This window comes from Puma concolor, chromosome A1, assembly GCF_028749965.1.
Source record: "Puma concolor isolate L17-30 chromosome A1, mPumCon1.1.hap2, whole genome shotgun sequence".
NCBI classification, from domain to species: domain Eukaryota; kingdom Metazoa; phylum Chordata; class Mammalia; order Carnivora; family Felidae; genus Puma; species Puma concolor.
The window spans coordinates 87377554-87389868 of NC_141667.1; the positions used below are offsets into that span (position 1 = coordinate 87377554).

Consider the following 12315-nt stretch of genomic DNA (forward strand, 5'->3'; position numbering starts at 1 on the left):
TAACCCCAGTAAACACGGGAGGCTCAGGAAGGCTAAGCAACTTGCCTAACGTCACTGAGCTAATTGAGGGAAGAGCTAAGATTTGAACCCAGGTGTTCTATCATCAGAGCGTAAACTCTTACCACTACTTTCCTAAATAAGTTCAGTACCCTTGAAGCCTGTTCTTTATTTAAAAATGAGGAGATGGTTGGTTCTTAGGTCTGCTAGGACCTCCAAATAATCTCTCAAAGCCTACTAGAGAAGAACATGGTCACTGAATCAGTCTCATTTACATCTCTAGGTATCAGTTTATCATACATAAAAAGAAGAACTTGAACTGGATGAGTAAGAAGTTTCCTTCTAGTCACAAAATGTGAGATGTTAAAATGTGTATTAGAAGCTAACCATACATTTTGGAAAAATTTTTTTTATTCTTCTAAGCATATAACCTTCTTCCTTCTTCACCCTTCTAAATTTCCTCTTACTGAACCTGGAATGTGTATTACTCTTACTTGTACCTTGCCTTTTGACAGCTGGGAAGACAATGAGAGCAAAATGCTTTGAAAATTAGCTGCTTCTCAGGATGCAGAAGAAAATTTAACTCTATGATTTGGGCATTATATTAGAGAAGTAAGAGGTGAGACCAAATTCTTTCTCTTATCTAACTGAAACTACTTACATATGGGTTTAGTAGCATTGCCCTCATTAGGAAAAAGGATATACTTAGCTAGCATCCTATGTACTGTCCACCACATTCCCTTAATCCATAATTATAATATCTTTAGTATTTAGGACTTCCCTTGGCATCTCCTGCCAGTTGAGCAAGCCCAGAGGAAGCAGTCTCTTCTCCCACCTACAACTCTACCCAGCCTATCGCCCTTCCTTTCAGCTTCTCCAAGACCACCTCTGCTTGCCTTTTTTCTTTTCCCTCTCTCTCCTACAGGTAGAGACCCCCTTCAAATAGGATGAAAGAATAACTTCTCTATCTTTCAGGATCTTTACCTACTGTACCTGCCTGCTGTCACCAATAAGGTATTTCTACTCCATGAAAATCATTTTTATCTCTAAATACTGACTAGTATCACTTTACAAGAATGAAGTCAGCAAAAGACTCATAAAGACATTTATCCAAATAGCAATATAGGATTGAACTCTGATCTCAAAAGATTTTTCTTACAAGATTGACATCTGTGTATGAGATACAAGTTTTAAGTCTAGTGAGATCTAGTCAAGACTGCAATTTACCAAAAATCCTATTTGAAATAAAATGCACAATAGACTTGTCAATAACTCCTCTATGCAACACATATTTATGGAAGATGATGGGAGGAATGTAAAGATGAATAAAATCATGTTCTAATTTTCAATCAGGTAAGAGTCCAACTGTCAAGATAAAATATGCATAAGTTTTAACCCTACATATAACCAGTAACTTCCATAAAAAAAGGTACCAAGTCTGTAAATTTAGAGACTTAAGAATTCTTTTTTTTTTTTTAATATTTATTTGGTTTTGAGAGACAGAGAGACGTGAGCGGGGAAGGGACAGAGAGAGGAGGACACAGAATCTGAAGCAGGTTTCAGGCTCTGAGATGTCAGCACAGAACATGACATGGGGCTCAAACTCACGGGCTGCAAGATCATGACCCGAGCTGAAGCTGGACACTTAACCGACTGAGCCATCCAGGTGCCCCAAGAGACTTAAGAATTCTAACTGGAGATATCAGGGGAGGCATCATGGAGTTAGCAGTATTTTGATTAGTCCTTAAGGGATAGTTAGGAAATATGGGGTTGTTGGGGGTTGAAGGCATGAAACTTTTTGAAAAAGACCTAGAAGAGGACTTACATGTTTCCAAGTAGAATAACATCAAAAGTTTTGAATATTGAAATTTTGGTGCAACAGAAACTATTCGCAGCTAATGAAACTCCTCAAGAAAAATAAAGTATGATAAAATGATACGTTAAATTAGGTAAAATCAGTGGGACTTAATATTTTTTAAAATATTTTCTAGCTCTATCACTAGTAAGGTGGCCCACAGCAGCGGCACCTTTGCCAACCATCAACTCCCATGTGTATCTAGAACGTATATTTAGATCTCTACAACTCTTCTGGATGAAATAAATCAACTCCTTGGATGGTAGTTGATTGGATGTCTTAGATCAGGAAAAATCAGAATGGCTATGAGATATATGTTATTGCCATAAAGCAAAAATACTTCCGGAGTTTTATTTTGTTTTTAAGTTTATTTATTTATTTTGAGAGAGAGAGCATGAGTGGGGGACGGAGACACAAAGAATTCCAAGCAGGTGCAGCGCTGTCAGTGCAGAGCCTGATGTGGGCTCGAACTCACGAACTGCGAGATTGGGGCCTGAGCCGAAATCATGAGTTGAAGTTTGACTGAGCTACCCAGATGCCCACAGAACTTTAAAATAATAGGAAAAGACCAAAAAATGATCTTAATAGGACTTTCAGTGGCCATTCCATGGCTATTTGAGGAGTGAAAAGAAAGTCATTCAATAAGTAATTAAAATTAGTTGATAAACCTAGAGGGTATTTATGTTAAGAGAAATAAGTCGGATAGAGAAAGACCAATACCATATGTGATTTCATCACTTGTACGTGGAATCTAAAAAATGAAACAAATGAACAAACAAACATAAAAGCCGAAACACATCCATATGACTACCAGAAAGAAGGGGGATAGGGGACTGGGCACAACAGGTGAAGGGGAGTGGGAGATACAGGCTTCCAGTTATGGAATAAGTCACATGGATGAAGGGTAGAACATAAGGAATACAGTCAATGATACTGTAATAGCATTATATGGTAGTTAAAGATAGCTATACTTGCATTGCACACAAATATAAAATAGAGACTTGCCAAATCACTACACCATACACCTGAAACTATACTTTGTGTCTACTATACTTCAATAAAATTTTTTTAATTGAAAAAAAGTAGTTGAATTTGAGTCTATAATGATACTTAAAGGAGAAAAGTTACCAAAGTGTGTAAAAAATGATTATAATGGAAAATAAATGTGAATGAATATAAAGTATGTACTAAATATTTTATTAACTTTAATGTGAAGGAGACTGTTAACGTACCTGGATATTTATGTCTTTTATTAAATATGTGTTCATTCATTAAAGAATAACAAACATTCTTTGCATACGTAAGTAGCAAAGAGCTAATAAAAAAATGTGAATAAGACAACATTCCTAGAAGGAGTAAGAACTGTACCAATAATAGGAATAAATTGTTCGGACCTATGAAACACATATAAATAAAGATGAAAACCAGTCAGAAGGTAAAGAATGCTGGTAGTCACACACAAGGTGAAAGATTACACAACTGTGTGGTTCCAGTGGCACAGAAGAGAGGAGCTAAAGAGATGCCCTAAGAACACAGGCTGGTTATCTCATCTTTTATGAGATGAAGCCTCCAGATTGCCCTCCTAAATACAACAAGACACTAACAAGGCGTATATTCCCAATACCTCTAATAGACCAGCTCCTGTCACAAGAATGATAAAGCAATGATTAATGTAAAGCTGGCAGTGCAAAGTTCAAAGAATAAAGGATTCTGGAAGAAAAACATGGTGTTAAAAAAAAAAAATCAACCTCTGAGGCATGAGCTTAAAAAAAAAAAAACCTAATGATCTAACAAGTGAAGTCATAAAATAGATCCCAACCAGATGACCAGCAATTCTTATGTGAAACAACTTTAGACAAGAACCAGGACCCATAATACCAACAAAGAACAAAGTAGTGATAACCAAGAATACATAACCTCCTAAAATAAGTATTATTTCTCTTTTGGAGCCAGTAAAATTATTACAATTCCAGGACGGTATGAAAATAAATACTAGTGTAACCTTAGGGAAGATCAATATCACTGGTACAGAGATCCTCAGAAAGTGAAAAAATAAGAGAAAAAAATGAAAAAAAATTTAATCTACAACATTGCTATTTAGAATGGATTTAAGCACAGTTACACGTTTTGGAATAATTGCATTTGTGCATACTTTTTCTGCTGTTTGAAGTGTGTGGCATGGAGAAAGAAACCATGATACTTTAAAAAAATTTTTTTTAACGTTTATTAATTATTGAGAGACAGAGATAGAGCATGAGCATGGGAGGGACAGAGAGAGGAGGACACAAAGAATCTGAAGCAGGCTCCACACTCTGAGCTGTTAGCACAGAGCCCCACACGGGGCTCAAACTCACAAACCGTGAGATCATGACCTGAGTCGAAGTTGGACACTTAACCGACTGAGCCACCCAGGCGCCCCTAAAACCTTGATACTTTTGAACATTCATAATATTATGGCTAGTTTTTATGTTAAATATTTGACTGTAATAAATTAAGTAGTGGGCAAAAAATACTGAGTGCTCCCTAGGCATTAAATTATCACCAAACAGTCATTAAAAAAAAAAAAAAAAAGGTCACACACATTTACTAAAAGACTTAAGCTCTGGTAAGTCATCAGTGACTAATACCATGTGAATAATGCAGATTCCTATGGAAAGATAGGGCCTGCCTGTCTCCTGAGTGCCATGTACAAAACAAACGCATAGAAATTTATCCAAACATTTACCAAGAATGGTAGATCAAAAGTGAACTCTCTCCATATATGAATAAAGAATGAGAGAACTTTCATTCTATGGATGAAATCTATGGATATAATATGATTTAGGCAAAATTATGGGTATGATAAGAGCAAAACATTAAACATTTAGACTGAAAATGATTCAAGGCACTATTCACACAATGAGCATGTGGCCCCAGAAGAACCTCAAAAATGACAAGAAACAGAAATGGAGAAAACTGATGAGATTTTTTGGTATTACTGAGATAAAATTGACATATAATGTATTAGTTTTAGGTGCGCAACTGACGAGCTTATTACAAAATTCTTAATATAGGGGCACCTGGGTGGCTCAGTTGGTTGAGCATCTGTTTCTTGATTTCAGCTCGGGTTGTGGTTTCATGGTTTGTGGGGTTGAGCCATATCAGGCTTTGTGCTGACAGCATGGAACCTGCTTGGGATTCTCTCTCTCTCCTCTCTTCTCTCTCTCTCTCTCTCTCTCCTTTCTCTGCCCCTCCCCCTGCTTGTGCTGTCTCTCTCTCTCTCTCTCAAAATAAAAACATAAATATTAAAAAAAATTCATTATGTAATAATTTGTAAGTCTCAAGTCTGTTACCTAGAAAAGAGATTTAGATATTATGGCTAGGCGAGACACAAAGAATCTCCACATAACCAGTGTGTAAATTGCAATAAAGTGACTCTAAAATTATTAATTCTGCAGAAATATAATTAGAGGTTGAAAACACAGTTCCTCATCACTTCTTACCTTCCCCAGTTTGAGCTCAATGGTGACAAGGCACTTTGTTTGACCCACTGTACAGGTTGTGGTCCCTGATACAGATAGAAGTTCATCCATCAGGTTCACACCATCTTTCTGGAGTACGGCAGCTGTTTTGTTAAATGTGACTCGCCAAAAGATCCTGACATCTTCAAAGGCCCTAGGAACAAAGCAAAACCTATGCAAATGCAATAGCAGAGAGTGTTATCCCTGTGTCTAATGCAGAACATAGCATTGCGCTTTAGTGTACCTCTTCACCCAAAGCATAGCACTTCCTTGACCACTGATAAAGCTGAAGGTAACCAATTCACCTAATCATTACCCTTAAAAAATCAAGGCCAGAGTTTACGTGGCATTCTCGGACCACACTCTATTCAAACCTGAGTAAGTACTTCTTAAACTACTATGTATCAAGAATGTGGAAACAAATAATATCTCTCTGCCTAGTATGCTCACTTACCCCTGCCTTCAAGTAAGTGTTCTTTGTCTTTTCACAACAATTCTTCTAAGGGAAACACACTACTGCTAAAAATGATCGTTATTATAAAAATAAAGGGCAAGAGATGACCGACATTTCCAGAGAATTTAGGCCCAAAATGGAAAAGATAATTTACACCCATGTACATGGGTGCATAACACATGTATGTCTGTGATGAGCATTCAGAAGATGTGTACTGTGGAGTATTAAGTTGCAAGCAAAATTTTGATACTCCATGTTTCCCTAATAAAATAGTTGTGTACGTGGAGTGATCAGAGAATAGTAAATTTGCTGAAGTGATGACTTTCCATAATCTTCTGTCTGTATGGTACTTTATGAAGTACAAAATATTCAAGGTGGCCCTAAGTCACACTCATTAACCAAGTGTGATAAATCACAGATTAGGAACTACAGCATCCAAACACTGACATACCAAATTCCACATGACCTTCTATCAGCATTTCATCCTGTTTTTACCATTTTATGAATTCAAATCAGATACTATACAGACACATAGGATGTTATATCTGCTACATATATATGTATCAACATACCTGTTTGGTTGCCGTGTGACAGTAAGATGCAGTCTGTTCTTATCAGCTCCTTCACCCAGCTCCAGTCCACTCTGGGACTCCTCACTGAACCCGATGATGCCATTGTGAAGATCACTCCCTGATAAGTAAAAAGGAGGGTTATAACATACTCAAGACTCTAGAAGATCTCCAATGCTTTGCTAATCTTTCCAGCTCAGACGGTATAGAAGTGAGAAATATTAAGTGAGTAGGGGCAGTTACAATTTTTAAAGATCTTTACTAAAAGTAGACTAGAATCAAAATGATAATACCAAGGTAGGTGACACCTTGAGAACATAAGACCAGAAGAAAGAAAACATAATTTCCTATATTCCACACTGACACATGCTCATTTCTCTCTGATGAGACTGTTTTATATTTGATAGCCCTTTCTTTACATTTTACATATGTTTACTGTTGAAAGTTAGTATATTCTACCACAGTAGCAACGTTTCTGTTTACTGCTGTATTCTCAGTATCCATAACAGTGTCCAGCATATTGTAAGTGTTTAATGAATATTTGCTGAATAAACTGCATTTATTTGAACTGCATTTAACTGATTTTCCTTCCTATAAGACCATTCATGTTATGCATTTGGTTATTTCCCCCAGAGAAAAACATAACTATTAAGGAACTCCTAAGTATCTCTGAGTAAAAGAAACAACTCTGAGCAACACTGGAGGTTACATGCACCATCATACTACAAACTGTGTTTAAACTCGAGCAAACCAAGGGCCCACCCTGCACTAAAACAGTCACTCCAAATCTTTGCCAGCATGTAAGCTAGCTTCTCAGACTAGAGATATGCCAGTAAACAGTTCCTGCCTGCTGCTTTCTATTTCAGTTTTGCAAAGTGATCCTAAAAGCAATGACCCCAAAGCAATTAGCTTCAAAACCACTTGTGCCCGTCACTGTGCACTGTGCAACCTCACTGCTGGGGTTCCAAGGAGACAGAACCTCTGAAGTTAGGGGTCAGGGTAAGGAAACAGCAAACCACCTAATGGTCCCAATGAGGGAGCTCCAGGAGTCACCAGCCCCTACTTTGTAGGTGTGAAGTGTGAGTAGATGTGGAGCCTATTAATTAGGGACATGCAGGTGATGAACCATTTTGTCCTGGTGTCTCATGTGTGCCTCGTTTCAGCCGGACTGCCAGTCTTCATCCTCACTCATTAATCACTGCGATCACTTCTTAGCCCTGCATCAGAACCTGTCAGCAACTTTTTTCTTTGGTAGCAACAGTTTCCTTGTCATTTTGGTGGGGATTTGTCTCTCCAAATAGAATATAAACTTCTCACAAGCAGAACCTTCATTTTCTTTTCCAGGGATACAGCACTGAGCATGGTTCTGATGAACACAATGCTTCCCTTGCGACATCTACGACCATAAAATGATGTCAAGTTTCTAGTAAGATGAATTAAGACTTGTAATATGCTAATGATCAAACCCAAAACTAAATGATAAACTATTTTCTCCTGATACTATTTTGAAAGTTTGTTCTAAAGTCTAAATGTGAAAAGACTATGCAGATTAGCGAAAGATAAGAAGAACGGGAAAAACTAATGTCATTAAAAAGGAAATATTACTTTAAAATAAAAAGCCAGATGGGGCACTTGGTGGCTCAGTCTGTTGGGCATCCGACTTTGGCTCAGGTCATGATCTCGTAGTTTGTGAGTTCGAGCCCCGTGTCAGGCTCTGGGCTAACAGCTCAGAGTCCAGAGCCCCTTTCAGATTCTGTGTCTCCCTCTCTGCCCCTCCTCTGCTCATGCTCGCTCTCTCTCTCTCTCTCTCTCTCTCTCTCAAAAGTAAAAAAACAAAAACAAAAACAAAAACAAAAACAAAAACCATTAAAATAAAATAAAATTTAAAATAAAAAGCCAGGAGAAAAGAAGACAAATAAGGGAACCTGGGGTATATGACCATGCAAATGTACTTCAGATGTTGTCACATAGATTACATCACGTGACAGTAAGAGGTAGGTATGGTGAGGAGTTATCATTTGCCCTATGTGTATCGTCAGTGTACCCTATGTAGGGAATAAACATTAGAGAACCTCATCAAGGTTCAGCTGAGTGACTGTTTGCCTGGTGAGTTAGGCTCAGGGCTGGTATATGGGTAGGTACTGGTATGTCACATCAGTATGGTGTTGGCATGCCACACGGCTATGCACTGGTATTGGTACGCCATACTGAGTGAGGAGCACCTCCGTTCCACGTGTACACAGCTCTTTTTCTGAGCACCCGAAGCACCCTCTCCTGACCCTGTAACCAGGGCCACAAGATGTCTCCACAATCCAGTAACTACTGGGGAAATGCTTAGGATATCAAGGAGCCTCTGGCAACCATTTTGACTGGTCTGGGCCTCTGCCACACTAGCTGCTAAATATTTTGATGGATCCCTCATCATATTCAAATAACTATAATTAAATATCTATCCTATAGCATGGGGGAGGAGGATACTGAGTGTCAAAATAATTTTGATAGAAAAATATAGATGCATTAACCTAAACTGAGTCAAAATCAGTAAATAACTTGGTGAACAGAATTACAACTTACAATACTCAATAAACTAGAGGAAGAGGAATAAATGACAATTCTGGCTGGGTATAAAAGGAAGTTATACAATTGCAAAATTATGATTTAATTACTACTGAATGGCTAAAATAAAAATTCTAGGAGGCATCAAATCCTAAAAGGGTAATGAAGATGTTTATTCTAAAATTTTCCTTTTATAAAATAGAAACATAAAGAGTAGACACTAAATGATTTCATCAAGTCTCCCAATTAATGGTTGATGTGGTCCATAAATATAGGAGCCATGACATTTAGTTTCCTTTCCACTACACTATTTTATCATAGTGTCATCTGAAACACTGAAGCACTGTGTAAAATTCATAAATGTTTATAAAAAAGAGCAGAGTAGGTAAGAATCATAAGATGGCCTTGTCAATACTCTAGTTAGGGTAAGATACTGACAAGCTGAGCTAAACAACTTTAAGAAACACAGTATGATTTCAGAGGAAACTACCAATTATCCCTGAAACATTTTATAAGATGCACAAGAAACTCTTAAAAAATCAGTAAATTTTTAATCTATTGTAATTTATATACCCAATAGTAAAGAAGTTATAAAAACTGCAATGGTTCAAAAGGAGAACAAAATAAAAGAGTTTTCATCTATTTCCCAACATAAAGAATTTCCTAGCATTGAGACTTAGATTTAGGGATGGATTATTGAAAGTGGTTCAGAAATGCAGAATGAGGTTTCACAAAAGGATATGCAATCATGAGTTTGGGTAATTAAATTAAATATTTTTCAGCGGAAGAACATGGTCTTAAGCATTTTTATGGTCCTCCTAATACTGTGAAAGTATAAATTTATAGATTGTTTAACTAGATCTGAGCTAAGTGACATTTACAGTACAATTAAATTCGAGCTTGGCGCCCCAGAATAGTATCATGAGTTCATGTTATGGGTTCCTGCCACAAGAAAACAATGGTTTAATGAATAACTATGAGCAATTCAAGTAAGTCACCCTCTCAAATTAAATTTAAGACAGTAATATTATTACAAATTTTTTACCACAAAAGTACATTTTTATCTCCATTGTACCTGTAATAATGACCATGGCAAAGGCTGCAAATCCACCATCATCCTTTCCCTTCACAATCTGTGCTCCTCCTTGAGGGTCTGTGAGAAACACATAGAAGAATTCTTGCCCCTCGGGCTCATCATCATCCAAAATTTGAACCAATACTTTATGTTCTCTTTCTCCATCTACAAATGTAAGGGTAACAGTTTGTTCTTCAAAATCTTCTTCTTCAGTTGCCCACGTTAGGTTGGAAATTCCATAGATATCATGAAAGGGCAATGCATTTGGTTCCTTCTGAGAAGACCTTTCACCAAAAGTTTTAACTGTTATGCTGACATTGCCAGTAGACCCACCAGTTCTTCGGATCAAAACTTCTACAGCATTAGATGTACCATTTTTCACCTCTTCTTCAACATAAACAACAGGTGGCCCAAGACTAAATGTTCCATGGATGGAAACATTTGCAGTCACAGTGGACACCTCGGGCTTCCCAGGCAAGGTAGATGTATCAGGGACAGTGACAAGTTTCTCAGGGATGGCGGATACACCAGTTGCCTCAGGAACAATGGCAACCATTTCAGAGGGCTGTGGAACAGCATTTATCGTGGTTGTGTCAGGGTATGTGTTTGAGAAGTCAGTTTCTACAGGAATGAGAGCTGTGTCAACTGCTATGGCCACAGTTGTCTCAGGGAAAGAAACACCCATTCCCGCCATGTCATCATTATCCAATATTGAGATCAATGCCACACTGAAATCTAGATTCAGGCGTGGTCTCCAATCAGCATCAAACTTTTGTAATCCTTTCATTTCTACTGAAGTAAGATTAATGTAAAACATTTCTTCTTCCTCAGGAAGCTGATCGTTAATAATGATTATTTCAATATTGACCTCAGGTTGGAATTTTTCAAAAAGTAGTTCCCCATTCTGAACAGGCTCAAAGTCTTCCATGGGCTTTGCACTGCCTGCAGTTGTCTGATAAGAAACTTTAATAAGATCGCCGTGGAACCCAAAGAGTCTTTGGACATATAATCTAATCATCTGTGTATCCTCTGACACGATGACATTTCTTGAACTAGGGGAAAACTGAAAGACTCCCATTGGTTCAATTTCAGCAAAGGTGAACCCTGATCTGGAAAAAAACAACATGAAAGAACAGATGAAAAAAAGGAATACTATTGTAGAGATTCATTTTTCAAATATTTAAGGTGCTTCTCACGAGGGCATCTTAAGTTTATTTATGTATTTTGAGAGGGAGAATGCATGTGCACATGCATGCGTGCATTGGGGAGGGACAGAGAGAGAGGGAGAGAGAATTCCAAGTAGGCTCCACGTTGTCAGTGCAGAGCCTGATACAGGGCTCAATCTCACAAACCAGATCATTACCTGAGCTAAAATCAAGAGTTGGACACCCAACCTACTGAGCCACCGAGGTGCCCCTCATGAGAGGCACCTTAAAAACGGCATGCCCTTTCAAATTCCATAAAACCCTATTTATGCATTAGTGAATACACCAGAACACAAGAAATGTAAGAAGAGAAGCTGTGATCATGGGTGACAAGCCCTGACAAGTTTTATTAGCCCAGTGAAGAACATACAGGTCTCTGGCCTGTGTATCTAGTTTATCCCAGAGCAGTTCTCTGAAGAATTTGAAACAGGAGGCTCTCTCTTATGATAAGTACAAAGGGAGCCAAAAACTCAGGATGCTCTGGATGTCAGCCAGATTTCTTATCTACCAAATAGAAATGGTTACCCCTATTAAATGCAAAATCCTTGCTTCTTCCAGCTGGCCAGTAATGGGACTATTCTCTCACACAGTTTTTGCTAAAATTTTTCATGTGAATTTGAAGAAACATCCATAAATGAGTGATTTATCTTTAGCTTTTTCTTATGGAGTTGTGTTGTGAATTAACGGTTATGCCAGAGGTAACACAGGTGGCCCATCAAGAGAATTTAGACCACAGACATAATTTCTTTAGCTAACAGTTTTTTTTTTTTACCTGTTGTTTAATCAGTTTTTTTAATCCTTTAGGGAGGACACCCCAGAGCCCATCACTCTCTAGTGTCAAGCACCTATCTCTCAACACATAGCATAGCGGTTAAGAGCTCAGAAAGTAGACAGGCAGCCTGGGTTCAAATTATGGTCCCAACCTTATAAGCTGTGTGATGGGGGGTACATTACATATCTATGAGTTCTTTCTTCATCTAATGGGACTAATAATAGTATCCATGTCATATGGTTGTTGTAAAGTCATAGTAAACATACATGTATACATATAAAATATAATTAAGACATATATAACACCATATATACAAATTATAAAATATATCT

The 12315-nt window shown here is 37.7% G+C and overlaps 1 protein-coding gene across 4 annotated transcripts in view; it reads right to left on the reverse strand.

Moving 5' to 3' along the window:
* The window catches only part of ADGRV1 (adhesion G protein-coupled receptor V1), a 567138-nt gene that overhangs the window by 342590 nt on the left and 212233 nt on the right, over positions 1–12315 (reverse strand). For all 4 annotated transcript variants that reach the window (XM_086696839.1, XM_086696829.1, XM_086696845.1 and 1 more), the window contains 3 exons: positions 10007–11115; positions 6379–6496; positions 5335–5506 (listed from right to left, as the gene is read on the reverse strand). In XM_086696839.1, the coding sequence (XP_086552965.1) occupies positions 5335–5506; positions 6379–6496; positions 10007–11115 (1399 nt within the window). The remainder of the gene's footprint in view (positions 1–5334; positions 5507–6378; positions 6497–10006; positions 11116–12315) is intronic.